This window comes from Cyprinus carpio, chromosome A24 (genome assembly GCF_018340385.1).
Source record: "Cyprinus carpio isolate SPL01 chromosome A24, ASM1834038v1, whole genome shotgun sequence".
In the NCBI taxonomy this organism is placed as follows: domain Eukaryota; kingdom Metazoa; phylum Chordata; class Actinopteri; order Cypriniformes; family Cyprinidae; genus Cyprinus; species Cyprinus carpio.
In genome coordinates this window covers 3,369,002-3,383,541 of record NC_056595.1, presented here as the reverse complement: position 1 = coordinate 3,383,541, position 14,540 = coordinate 3,369,002, and the positions used below count along the sequence as shown (strand labels likewise).

Here is a 14,540-nt window from a genome sequence, read left to right as displayed (position 1 = left end):
CTACAGCAGGGCCCATTCGAACCTTTGCATTCAGTTGAGCCAAAGTTTCTTTCATTGAAAACTCTGCTCCTGCTTGCACTGGCCTCCATCAAGAGGGTAGGGGACCTGCACGCATTTTCGGTCGACGATTCATGCCTAGAGTTTGGCCCGACTGACTCCCAGGTAATCCTGAGGCCCCGGCCCGGCTACGACCCCAAGGTTCCCACTACACCCTTCAAAGACCAAGTGGTGAACCTGCAAGCGCTGCCCCTGGAGGAGGCAGACCCAGCCCTGGCTGTCCCGTCCAAGCATTGAGATGCTATGTAGACTAGACACAAAGCTTCAGGACCTCAGATCAGCTCTTTGTCTGTTACGGAGGTTGGCAGAAGGGGAATGCCGTATCTAAGCAGAGGATGGCCCACTGGGTAGTGGATGCCATTACCCTGGCTTATCAGTCACAGGGTGTGCCCTGCCCATTCAGGTTGCAAGCTCATTCAACTAGAAGTGTTGCATCCTCCTGGGCACTGGCTCGTGGTGCCTCGCTGACAGATATTTTAGAGCTGTGGGCTGGGCGACCCCCAACACATTCGCTAAATTCTACAGCCTTCGTGTGGAGCCGGTATCCTCCTGTGTTCTCACTTCAAACGGGTAGTGGCACCGAGAGGCCCCGGTTAGTGTCGGCTTGCTAAAACTGCTCCAGAGTGTCCGTACTGTAGACCCTGTTGAGATCCTCCATCACCCTAGGCAGCTGGACGCGGCGGAACGTCCGGCGCCAGGCCTTCATGATGAATCCGTGAGAACCATGGAAGGCTGGGTTCCATATTGAGACCTAAGCGGTACTCGTGTGCGTATAGTCCACAATATAGCCTTAGAGCCCGTGTTTCCCCGGCAGACTTCTGCCTTTCCAGGAGGGTTTGAATCACCTCAAATTTCTCCATATACACCTAAACGGATGCTATATGTGTATTTGCTCCCGAGACCTCCTTCAGGAAGGATGGAACCTCCTGCAGCGTTCCCGTTCCAAGTTGAACAGGTACGTTTTCCCAGTGTTATCCAGTCTCACCCAGTGAGGTAGTGCTGTGACAATGGTTAGTGGAACTACTTGTTCCGAGCCCCGGCCTACACCTAATAGGGGCGCAGGCAGCTCGCACAGGGCACTGGAAGGGGCAGCACCCATGGCGCTTTGGTAGGGATCCCATTTTCGTCGGTCACCGACGTGGCGTCGAGAGTGACCGACTGAAAGGGAAGCCTCGGTTACGTATGGTAACCCTCGTTCCCTGAAGGAGGGCCACGTCCCGTCGCCATGGTTGCTGTACCACCGCTGAGCTGCCGGGTCTCCGGCTCGGCTCCTCAGCGAAAACCTGGTATGCATTGCACCTGCTGCCTTATTATACTCACACTGTGATCAGCGGCAGCTGGATGCAATAACTGCATGCCAATGTGCATTGGCTCGTTTAGTTTACACTCGAAGTAGATTAGTCTAACAAAGCGATATCCCATTTTCGTCGGTCACCGACGTGGCGTCTCCGTTCCCTCCTTCAGGGAACGAGGGTTACCATACGTAACCAAGACGTTTCTGTAAAGTTGCTTTGCAATGATTTGTATCGTAAAAAGCGCTATACAAATAAACTTGAATTGAATTGAATTGAAATTGCCAGGAGAATTGATGACATGGCTGAAGATATTGAAGGGCAGCTGTTGGGCAGATTTAAAGCATTTCCGTGGTACGCGATTCAAGTGGACGAATCAACTGACGTGGAAAATAAGGCGATCATGTTAGTTTATGTGCGGTACGTGGATCAAGATGAGGTGCAGGAAGATTTGCTCTGTTGTCTTTCACTTCCAAGCACAACCACCGGCTCTGAAATATTCCAAGTATTGAACGAATACGTTGCAGGCAGACTGGAATGGAAGTTTGTGTTGGTGTCTGCACTGACGGGGCTGCCATGATGACCGGCCGGTTGTCGGGGTTCACTGCCAGGGTGAAAGAAGTTGCACCAGAATGTAAGGCAACTCACTGCATGATTTACCGAGAGATGCTGGCAAGCAAGAAGATGTCTCCAGAGCTCCACATGGTCCTTAATAATGCTATATGTGTCATCAACCACATTAAAGCTCATGCACTGAATACGCGTTTGTTTGAATTATTGTGTGAGGACATGGATGCTGATCACAAGCGCCTGCTTCTACATACAGAAGTTCGGTGGCTGTCCAAAGGGAAAGTGGCTGTTCGGTGGCTGTCCTCTCCAACAAGCAGTCACCCTTAGCTGCGCACTTCAGTGACAAGAGCTGGCTCGCAAAACTGGCCTACTTGAGTGACATTTTCATGACCTTGAATGACTTGAACCTGACAATGCAGGGGAGGATGGCTGACACATTCAGGTTGGCGGATAAAATCGCTGGATTTAAAGCCAAGCTGGAAACCTGGGCACGGCGCGTCAACCGGGGTGTTTTTGATATGTTCACCAACTTATCCAGTTTTTCCGAGGATGCTGAAGGACTTGGCCAGTTGATACATTGCCACCTGACATCACTGTCGGATGAGTTTGAGCGTTATTTCCCATCTGAAAAAGACCCAAGGAATGGCAAAGTATGGATGCGCAAACCCATTCCAAGGTAAATATATGCACATTACATATTCATATATAACGCCCCTACCCAAAGTATATTTTCTATTTAATTTCCATTTTTTCAAAATAGTAATTTCAGTAAATGCAGATTTTTCAAACAATAATAGGCTACTTTTTATATTTAATTACTTTAAATATATTATTTTGACTCCTGTGGACGCGCTCTTCCTAGAACAACGTGCTGAAAATGACAACTACCAATGAATTCACAACAATTTAATAAAATAGTGTTCTCATCATTATTATTAGCTGTGCATTGCTGTTTGAGCTGTGCGCGTTGAATAGATACCGGTAAACTGGAGCACTTTGCTAGCGCTTTATTTAACTCAAAGAAATGTATCCTATATGATATTAATCAGATATATACAAAATAAACATAACATTACAAATTATATCTGCACAAAATTACGAGAATGCACAAGTGAGTTTGAACTAAGTTATGTGCCATTCAGAATGACTCATGTTGTGGACGCGCTCTTCCTGGAGCAACGCGACACGGCAACTAAACCCAAATAATTCACAATGTTTTATTACAATATTGTTCTCTTTATAATGTTATGTAATATGACAGTCCCAATAGTCATTATTAGTCGTGCAGTGCCGTTTGAGCTGCGTGCGCGCGCTGAAGCTAAAGAGGATCACCATAGGCTACACTTTACTACATTAATTTTTAACCAAATGCATCCTATGTCATGAGATAAATCAGATATAGATAGGCCTACACAAAATAAACACAATATTACAACTTACATTTGCACAAAACAAAAGGCTGCGAGTAAACTCATGATGGTGTAAAATGGTCCCAAACATAACTCCGGCGCGCTCTCTTTACATGTTTCGCGGTTGAGCAGCACGCACGTGCATGAACCTGCTTATCGCCGATTAAATGTTAAAACTTTCATGCTAATAGAAGTAAATTCTGATTCTAATTCTGAAGATGATGATGGTCAGAACCAGCTCTCATCAAGACAAGAAGCCCAACTGATAGAGCTCAAAAATGACGGAGGCCTGAAAACTGTCTTTAATTCAAAACCATTGACATCCTTCTGGATCAAAGCATCAATAGAATAAATTGAGATCAGCACCCTTGCACTGAAAACCCTGCTCCCGTTCCCGACTTCATATCTGTGCGAGGCAGGTTTTTCTGCCATGACTGCCACTAAGACCAGACTTAGAAACAGACTGGATGTGAGGAATATCCTGCGTGTCTCATTGTCAACCATCACGTATGATGTTCTTGTGGCTGCCAAGCAATCCCAGGGGTCTCACTGATATGGATATCAGACTGTAAGCTGGTTTTTGTTCATATTTGTGAAGCAGACCTTTTTAAATTTCGTTTTATTGTATCCTGGAATTTGTGTGCATTGTTTTGGATGCATATATGTTTTTTATGGATGCCCAGGAAGAACAGCTTGTCTGTAGCGTGCACAGCTACAAATATAGTAATATCAATAAGCAGTTCATGCTCACATTAAAATAGTTTTCTTCTCATTGGTCTGGTATTTTTTGTTACAGCCACCTGCTAGTGAGTGAGTGCTGTGTGAGTTGCTTTTGAGGTAGACCTAATTGTATGGGAGAAAAGGGAAACATTTTGTGAACCGGTCTGAAAGTTTAAAAAGATTGGTATATTCATACAAGTAACCTTTGTTGCCACCTAGTTAATTATATGCAAATAAATGATAGGCTGTTACTGTTTTACACAGTGATATGTTCCAAACGATGCATCTTAAAATTGAGGCATTAAAATTGACAACTGGTCCCTGGAATTTTTTTTTTTATGAATATGCTGGTCCCTGGCACAAAAAAGGTTGGGAACCCCTGCACTAAAGTAAAAAAAAAAAAAAAAAATGCAACTGTTGAGAGCATTAGTCTCATAGAGGGGTGTCATGGTATAGGATAGTTTAGTAATGCCTACCCACAGATCTGTTCTACGTTGATGTGTAATGTTGAGATGTAAGAAGTGTTATGTTTCGGCACTTTTCCATTTTTAGCAAATAAAGAAAAACTTAGTCTAAAACCATTTTTGTGATGGTTTGTATTTTTTGTGCTATGGTACATCAATGCTTGTTTAAGTGATTAACTCCATTACTTGTTTTCAGTACTTGTTTGTTTTCAGACATGAAAACAGACGTTTTATACTTGTGCTACAACTGTTTTGTCTGTGCTACAAAACGTTCAAACTCTGTAGCACCAAATGTCTTAAAATTGCCTGTTTTATGTTTTTAAAATTGCTTGTTTTATTTTTGTTATTATTTTTCTTCCTGATTATTTTACCTTCTTTTATGTAAAGCACTTTGAATTACCATTGTGTACGAAATGTGCTATATAAATAAACTTGCCTTGCCTTGCCTTGCCTTGCCTTACCAGTGCTATGTGCAAAAACGTACACCCCTGCCCAGAGGCAATCTCAAATACAACCCTCTAAGGCGAGGGGAGCACTGCCTGAGACAGCATTACACAAGAAGATTCACACAAATGCCTCCTATACTTCCTGCTTGATGCCTCAGCAAGAGGGGATATCCTGGTGACCAGGAAGCCCCTCAGGGCGACCTAGCCAGATATCCAGGAAATTTTGCAGTGCCATGCCGGGGGCCTGATGATCAAGAAGGCTCCCGCATAAGCCTATGACCTGGCTGCATGATCCAGCAAGCATTCTCACGCATCCCCTCGATGTTGGCATAACTAGTATGCTGGAATCTGTGGATGCGGGATGAGAATGGATTTTATTTTATTTTCCAGGCTGGAGTGCAGCACAATGTGGTTATCTGAGAAAGACATGATGTAAACCATCTGTCAAAAACTGCAGACAGACCTACACTATACATTATCTATATAGACAAAATGGAAATTACTAATAGGGAGAAATTTCCGATCAGGCCCTTTCCATGTTCTCACCGCGACTCAACGTGCAGCATGCATTTATGCATTCAGCTCCTGCGGGAGCTAAACATGCTCCGCCCAACCGCTAGATTTGTTCTATTATCGCAACGGTAGTGACGTAATGGTCTGCCGCCGGCCAACATTTTGTTGGTATTTTTCAATGTATGCTTCAGACACTGGTCACGACGAGGCGTTCCCCCCCATAGTGACCCCTATAGGATGCAGTTCGAATTTCCTTTGAAAGGGAACCGGTTTGACTGTGCACTTTACTGCTTACAAAGACCATATTCAGTTAAACAAATCTTCTATAAATACTGCACACTCTAGCTACCACTCTACCCTTATTAGTAATGCATCTTCTTGACTTAAAACACCATCTTCTGTTGTCAGTGTTCTCACCTCCCACACCTGACATAGAGCTATGTGAGTCATTCTTACAGTTCTTCCAAGCTGCATTTTAATTATCTTAGATTTCTCTTTAAGTATCTTACAGTATTCACATTTTACAATTCTCTGCTCTTGGTATCTCTGGAACTGCCTTATATTGGTTCACTTCCTATTGTCCGCATTCAATCTATATGTTACATACTGCACTGAGACACAAAAGATGTCCAGATTCAGCCTTTCATTTAAGGTTAATCAAAAATCATAGTCCATATAACAGACAATTGGTCAAACACCATGCAGATAATCCAGACAATAAACACCAATGCAGAAAAGACAAGCCAACAGGGTAATTCAAGACAACAGGCAGAAGATCAAAACCAAGACAGGATAAACCAAGGTACAAGGGCACTCTATATGCATAAAAAAGATAACACAAAATGATATATATTTTTTATTTGTTCAGTTGTTTTTGTTGAAACATTTTTTTTTTTTTACTAAATCCCTTCATTAGTAATTTTTAGTATTTTAGTTACTTTGTGTTCGTTAAATCGTGGGTACCTATTTGTTTTCTCAATTTAGTTGACTTCCTACTGTGAAAATAAGTAAAATACACTTAAGATGTATTATCACAACAACAAAAACTAATTCAATTTAGAAGTGACTCTTCACTTACAAAGCTTTTGTGCAGTTGATAACAGCTGGTACCAGTCTTCTTCTCCCTTCATCTGATGTGTTGTATTTCTTGAGGTCCAGCTCATCCAGCACCTCCTCTGACATCTGAAGAATGTAGGCGATTGTTGAGCAGTGAGCAGGAGAGAGTTTCTTCTTTGAGAGTTTGTCTGATTTCACAAACTCCTGAATCTCTCTGGACAGAGTCTGATCTTTCACTTCCAGCAGACAGAGGAAAAGATTTATGGATCTTTCGGTGGAGAGTGTCCATGTCCATCTTGATCTTCTTTTTAATGAACTCTGTGGTTCTTCCGATGCTTTCTGAGCTGTTCTCACTGGGTGTGAGTAGATCCTGTAAAAGTCTCTGATTGGACTCCAGTGAGATGCCCAGCAAGAACCGCAAGAACAGATCCAGCTGTCCATTTTTGTTCATTACAGCCTTATCAGCCACTCTTTTATGGAGATTTTCCAGTGAATCAAAACATGCTTCTGTTGTGCTGTATATGTGGTAGTAAAACACATAGAAAGCAGCAAGAAACTCCTGAACGCTCAGATGAATGAAGCTGTAGACTTTCCTCTGATGAATCACAGATTCCTGCTTAAAGATCTCAGTGCAAATCCCAGAATACAGTGAGGCGTCAGTGACGTCAATGCTGCTATCAATCAGGTCCTCCTCATAGAACATCATATTGCCCTTCATCAGCTGTTTGAAAGCCACTCCAGCAAGTTTCACAATCACTTCTCTGTTGGACTGCAGGAGTTTCTCTGGATCTCTCTCTTCATACTTCTGATTCCTCATGTTGATCTGAATCAGCAGGAAGTGGATGTACATTTCAGTCAGAGTTTGAGGGATTTCTGCACTCAGATCTTCTTCCAGGAGCTTCCGTAGCACAGTGGATGAGATCCAGCAGAAGACGGGGATGTGGCACATGATGTGGAGGCTTCTTGCTCTTCTGATGTGTGAGATGATTCTGCTGGCTTGATGCTCATCACTGATTCTCTTCCTGAAATATTCCTCCTTCTGAGGCTCATTGAATCCCTGGATTTCTGTGAGACAGTTGATGTATTCAGAGGGGATCTGATTGGCTGCTGCTGGTCTGAAGGTGATCCAGATGAGAGCAGAGGGAAGCAGCTCTCCTTTCATGAGGTTTGACATCAACACAGCAATGATGAAGTCTCATTCACATCACAAACTTTCTGAGCATCTGAAAACATCAGTGTGATTCTGCTTTCATCCAGACCATCAAAGGATGAACACAACTTTACACTCCTCATAAATCTGTGAGTCCAGATCTTGAAGTTCAGGATGAAAGTCCAGCAGAAGTCTGTGAAGACTGTACTGATGATCTCGGATCAAGTTCAGCTCTCGAAATGGAAGCACAAACATGAAATCTACATCCTGATTGGCTTTTCCCTCTGCCCAGTCCCAGAATGAACTTCTGCACAGAGACGGTTTTTCCGATTCCAGCAATGCCTTTAGTAAGAACAGTCTTGATTTGGTCTTTCTCCTCACATTCTGGTTCAGGTGAGGCTTTAAAGATGTCATTGCAATCGATTGGAGTGTCTTGTGAGTGTTGTGTTCTGGCTGTTTTCTCCATCTGTAAAACCTCATGTTCTTCATTCACTCCTTCTCTCTCTCCCTCTATGATGTAGAGCTGTGTGTAGATCCTGTTCAGGAGGCTTTCATTCTCTTTGAGTTTGTTTCCCTCAAATAATCTCTCATATTTGATCTTTATGCTGGTTTTGTACTGGTCTTTGACTCTCTGTAGGTCTGTAGTCTTCATTGTGTGTGTCTGCAGGACTGCTTCAGTTCTTTCTTGCCTGATGTTGATCTGATAGTGAGATGTAGAGGATGGCACATATCTGATCAGCGCACATATCTCCCTCCTGCTGAAATTAATAAGAAAACAGCTGCAAATGACAGTGATTACAATGACTGCCAAAGACCATCAGTTTCATGATTAACGGATATGATTTTGTAACCCGTGTGCAGTGCATATGCTGCATAATTAGTAGCATATTTAGTGTTATTTCACCGAATTTCTTAAATTATTATTCATCTGAGATGCACTACTGTAAATTAGGAAAGTAAATGCTTATGCTTACAATGGGTCAGAGGTCACTGCATCATTGAATTCATCACTATTTCTCTACACAGACACACAGCTGGGTATGTTGGGTATATCCTGCCAAACATGATTTATGTCCCCTGATGATATTGATCTGGTATTCATTCAATAGCGAGGAACAGTGAGGGGTCAGGAAAGTGATTTTTGTGTGTGCGTGTGTGTGTAGGTTGCTGGAATGCACAATAAGTCGTTTGTATAAAAGAATCTGACAAATGCAAAAAATATCTAGTTCCATACCTTGGGTCAGAGGTCACTGTCGCCTCACTGAGTGCAGGGGGATCCATCATAGATGCATTACTCTTCACAGACACACCACTGGGTTCTGGAGACTTTGATCTCAGCCTCTTCCACATGCTGACAGTGACAATGGACAAAACAGCATATTAGTCTTGTCTGCTGTTTGCTGTCAATTTATGATTTCAACCACTGATTCCTGTCTTAATGCATAGCTTGAATACACTTTACTTTTACATTTATTTATTTATTTAGAAGACACATTTATCCAGACTAGACATGTGCCGGTATTCAGTAATGTGATATATCACAGTAATGAATATGCATGATATTGTTATCGTGGGCACTTCTAAATACCGTGAATAATTATATATTAAAAATTATTCAGAATTTGGAATGCATTTTAAGAATACTTTTCCCATCAACTGCTCAAAATGCACAACACCGCTGCATGCTGCTTGAAAGACGCGTGTGCCGCTCTGTTGTAAACAAGCATGCATGAGAAGCACATGGGGGAACACATGAGAGACACGCTGAATGACAGCACATTCACTCTCTGACAGCAGATGGCGATAAACTGCAGAAAATGCAGCCATTAACCTGGAAACCCCATAAATAAAGCAGCTGCGCTACTTTCTAAAATGTATTTAAATAGCCATTCAGATTTGTGGATTTGCTATGGTGTTCAAATACTTAAATATTTAGACTTAATAGGCTATTTATTTTCAAACTTTTTTCACATTTTAATCTGGACTACAACATGTTCTAGATATTGTTTTAAAGTGTTTTGATTAATTATTTTTCGTTCACACTTTACATTAGGGCTTCATTATGTGACAGAATTAGTTAAGTGAGTGACAGTTGTGGTGTCCTATCAGGGAAGAGTATGTGCTATTTAATGCTGGTTGGGTGTACCCTGAGATGGGTCACGTCTTGTCCTCCCCCTCTTGCGTCATCCACTAGCGCCCCAGCTATGTGCTGGTAGTGGTTGGGTTAAATTGTGTGTTTAGAACACTACTGATGTGTTGTCATCTCCTCAAATTGTAGCGTTTCCATCAGTACTTTTCCGACGGTGCATTTCATCAGCTCAGAGTAGGTGTCTGCTCACACTTCAGGTATGTAAACTGTCTCTGTATTGAGTGGTGGGTTATGATGGCGTGCAGTATAGTACTGAACAATTAACAGGATTTGTATCATCTACTTCCTTTTAGACTGATAGAAAAAGCTATAAACTGACTGTTAGTTGTACAAGAGCGAGTGTGCGTGTGCTGCACCAGCTCTATCTTTTGTTATTCTTTTCTTTTTCTTTAGTTCAAACCGTGTGTATTTTGTTTAGACTTTGTTTTTTGTTATCTAAGTTGGTGTGTTGTCGCCGACCTTGATTATTGTATATTTGTAATTTGGTTGTGATACTTTCTTTGGTTATTTATTTTTTGGGGGTTTTACCAAACTCAGCTGTTTATTCTGTTTTCTCCCAGGAACTGAGGTGGCCAGGCGGAAGGACCTTCTCTTGCCTTGTGGTGGTGGTGCTGCTGCAGTGGGTGACACTTTTGGAGTGCCTGTGTGTGATCCAAGTGCACAGTGACGTGTGTGTGTGTGAGTAGGATTGCGCTTTTGGAAAAGCCATTAAGTGGTCCTTCCGCCGGTAGACTCAGCCTGGTTGTTTGGTTTAATTCTTTCTGTCTGACCTTGGAGTGAGGTACATTTACAGATTTTTTCTTGAAACTCCTCTTACCCTTGTGGGTAGAGGACTGTGTTAGTGTTGCCATTTCATACTGCCCTCTGTGATCACCTCTCTTGTAAATTGCCATTATTTGTACATGTAGCACTGAGCGCCCTTTTTAAAGCACATACTATTTTAACTATTTTTGTACGTCAATAAAAGATCATTTATAAATTGTTTGTGCTCATGTCTCTGACCTTCCTGGCACACACAAACCTGTGTGACCTAGTGTTAATTGCTGGGTTATTTTGATATTCCCTGATTGATTCAGGGTGGCGTAGTCGACAATTCTCACCATAAGTTAAAATAATTTATTAAAATCATATACTGCTTTGTCACAATTAGTTAACATAAACTGCCAATGAAAAATGCTTCTAAACTTTCATTAATCTTAGGTATTAAAATCGAAAGTTGCAACTGTGTTATTTAATGAGCTAACATGAACTAAGACTTGTATTTTTTAACAAAGATTAATAACTTCTGTAGCAAATGTAGCTATTGCTCATTGTGAATGTTAATGCATTAACTAAGGTTAACTAATGAGGTCTTATTGTAAAGTGATACCTATGGGTCTTTATAGTTCTTTTGCACTTTAATCTGTGTAAAACTTTTAACTTTTTATATTTTTCTGTATTGCTTTATTGTATTTAAATGTTCAGTTATTTTTGTTATAATAAAAAAGTTATTAAACCTGTTATACTGTATTAAGACCACTTTTTTTAAACTAAATTTCAATACTGGAATAAAAGTATTAGCAATTAATCGCAACATAAAAATTGGATACCGGCATATCCCTAATCCAGACCAAATTATAGTTCTGAGATTCAGAAAGTGAAGGTCAAGAAAGTGATTTTTGTGCCTCTCTGTAATGCTACTATATGATGTACTGCTGCTCACCCACCGACTGCAGGCTTCTGGAATTCAGTGCAAGTCCATCAAAAAAAAAAAAAAAAAAAAAAAAAAAAGGATCTGGCAAGTGTAAAAATGGCAAGTGTCTTACGTGGGCTCAGAGGTCACTGTTGCTTCACTGAGTGCAGGGGGATCCATCATAGATGCATTGCTCTTCACAGACACACCACTGGGTTCTGGAGACTCAGATCTCAGCGTCTTCCACATGCTGATAGTGACAATGGACAAAACAGAATCAGGAATTTGCCAGGAATGCAAAAACACACAAAGAATTTGTTGTGGTTTCCAGGAGCTCTGGGGTACATGCATCCATACCTGCATATATAAAACAACAGAATAGAAAGAAAATATGCTACCATATGCAAAGATACAAAACAATGATCATCAAAGTATTTTATTTGTGTGCTGAATTCCAAATCTTTGGTATCCATGTGATACTTACCTAGACAGCAAAATGAACTCAGGTTAGTTCCAGTTCATTTGTATATCTACTGTACTGTTCATTAATATTTAATTTAAAATTGATACCTAGCCTAAACATTTATTTTCATTTTAATTATTTAGATTATAATACATATATAACATGACTTAAGAAATATATGAAAATTAAGAATGCAATTTTAAAGTCCTTTATAGAACTCACTTGATTAAGCTGGCACAAGGAAAATTTAATTACACGATATATTTACAAAACCTTTGAGGAACAGATCCAAATTCCTCCAAACAAGTTTTATGACAGTAATATCAAATGCTGAGGCCCATGTGTGGCCATTGTCTTTAACAGGAATATAGTGGACTGTAACTGACGATGCCATTTTGCTGCTACGGTGAGGTCTGCGGATTCGCACCCAGTTCAGTACCTCGATGTTAGTTTGACTGACCTTGTGTCTGTTAAGCTGTGGTTGTCTGTGTTACCGATATTACCCGGTGTTCGGTTGTACACAGAATACATTACTTGCCTAACGCAGTACCGCCCCCACTGTCATATGTGACCCTGGAGCACAAAACCAGTCTTAAGTCGCTGAGGTATATTTGTAGCAAAAGCCACAAATACATTGTATGGGTCAAAATTATTGATTTTTATGCCAAGAATCATTAGGATATTAAGTAAAGATCATGTTGCAAGATAATTTGTAAATTTCCGACTGTAAATATATTACAACTTAATTTTTGATTAGTAATATGCATTGCTAAGAACTTAAGAACACACTTAAGGTGATTTTTTTGCACCCTCAGATTCCAGATTTTCAAATAGTTGTATCTTGGAAAATATTGTCCTATCCTAACAAACCATACTTCAGTGGAAAGCTTATTAATTCTGCTTTCAGGTGATGTGTATAATAATAGTAATATAGCACAGGAGTGTCAAACTACTGGACGGCCACAGTCATAGAGTTTAGTTCCAACCCTGCTCTTACACATATACCTGTAGTTACATGCCTTAAAGGGAAAGTTCACCCAAAAATGAAAATTCTGTCATTAATTGCTCACCCGCATGTCGTTCCAAACCCATAAGACCTTCGTTTATCTTCAGAACATAAACTAAGATATTTTGATGCAATCTGAGCGCTTTCTGACACTGCATAAACAGCAATGCAACTGAAATGTTCCCAGACCCAGAAATGCAGTAAGGACATCAGTAAAACAGTCCATGTGACATCTGTGGTTTAACTGTAATTTTAAGAAGCTACGAGAATACTTTTTGTGCACAAAGAAAATAAAAATAACGAAATTATTCAACAATTCTTCTCCTTCAAGTCCTATCATCTGCCATTCACGAGAGTACCATGATGCATATGTGTGCATTCCTCTGCTCATAAACAAGGCACAGCACATGTGTGTCCTACGTCAGCAGCACCACACGCTTGCGTTGTTTATGTGCAGAGGAATGCACATGCATGCGTCAGTCAGTGTTTCAAACAAGAAAAGATGTCAATAAAACAGGTTGTAAACAATAATGTAACATTTACCTTAGGAAAGACATTCAAAGTCATTATTTAGCTATGAAAAAAAACCTAGAGAGGAGCATTTTGATAAATATACACATTGTTTTACATATTATATTCTTATTAGTTATGTCTTCATTATTTTGCATAAATCTTTCATGAATTTAACAGAAGTTTACAATACAGTAAATTACAGTAATCTTTAAATGTTTACATTTCAACAATGAATTGGAGTAGGAAAATCATCTTATTAAGAAGTTTATATAAAACTGTTTAATGTGCTTTTTTTTACAACTTTATTTGTTTATATTTGAACATTGTTTAAATAAATTTGCTCTATTAAAACTAATAGATTCAGTTTAAATTCATTCAGTTTTGGTATTTCAGTAAAAAATATTATGGTGCATCATTACTTGCAAGAATCTGGCTAATGCAGTAATGGCTAGTATCTTACCTGGGGTCAGTCACTGTTGCATCAGTAATAGCAAAGGGTAGGTTCTTCATGGGTTGATCACAGCTTGATTCAGAAGATGGAGAACTCATTTTAGAGCCAGTGTTCTTCTCTCTCTCCTCATGAAAACTTGAAAACAAAAAATTTTTGGAGGTAAACTGAACTGCAGTGGCTAGCAGCTGTGCTGTTTATCACATATGTATCACAGTTAAAAGTGGCAGTTATTTTAGTAAGGGCGCAACAGTACAACCAAGTTCTCTCACATTTATCAAGCAGAATCAACAATCATAAATACTGTTCATCAGTATTGTTTCTGATTATTCTACATACAATAACACCACATTTGATTAGCTGTCAATGCTTTTATTGTTCATTAGCTGGAAAAAAGCTGTTATGTTGCCGAAATGTAATGGTCTGTGTTTAAAAAAAACATACAAGGAAGTTCAAAAACAAAAAACAAAACTATCAAACCAACAAACAAACAAAAATAAATAAATAGCAGCTAATTTTTATTACCACATGGTTACATGTAGTATATAGTATGAACTTACCGAAAAATATTTGGCTCTTTAAATATCCAGTGTAAACATTAGCCCTGAAATA

General features: G+C 40.1%; 1 protein-coding gene across 1 annotated transcript; it reads right to left on the bottom strand.

Moving 5' to 3' along the window:
* Nucleotides 1-3,279: 3,279 nt before the first annotated feature.
* LOC122135444 lies at nt 3,280-14,068 on the bottom strand. Its single transcript, XM_042714888.1, has 5 exons — nt 13,941-14,068; nt 11,632-11,748; nt 8,912-9,028; nt 8,015-8,435; nt 3,280-3,294 (listed from the first exon to the last, which is right to left on the bottom strand). The coding sequence occupies exons 1-5, from the start codon at nt 14,027-14,029 to the stop codon at nt 3,280-3,282; spliced, it is 759 nt and encodes a 252-aa protein (XP_042570822.1). The 5' UTR covers nt 14,030-14,068.
* Nucleotides 14,069-14,540: the final 472 nt, after the last annotated feature.

Coding starts and splice junctions, on each gene's coding strand:
- LOC122135444 (XM_042714888.1), bottom strand. CDS start 14,029: ATGAGTTCTCCATCTTCTGAATCAAGCTGTGATCAACCCATGAAGAAC. Junction 11,749..13,940: donor GCAACAGTGACTGACCCCAG/GTAAGATACTAG, acceptor TGTCACTATCAG/CATGTGGAAGACGCTGAGAT. Junction 8,436..8,911: donor ACAGTGACCTCTGACCCAAG/GTATGGAACTAG, acceptor TATTAATTTCAG/CAGGAGGGAGATATGTGCGC.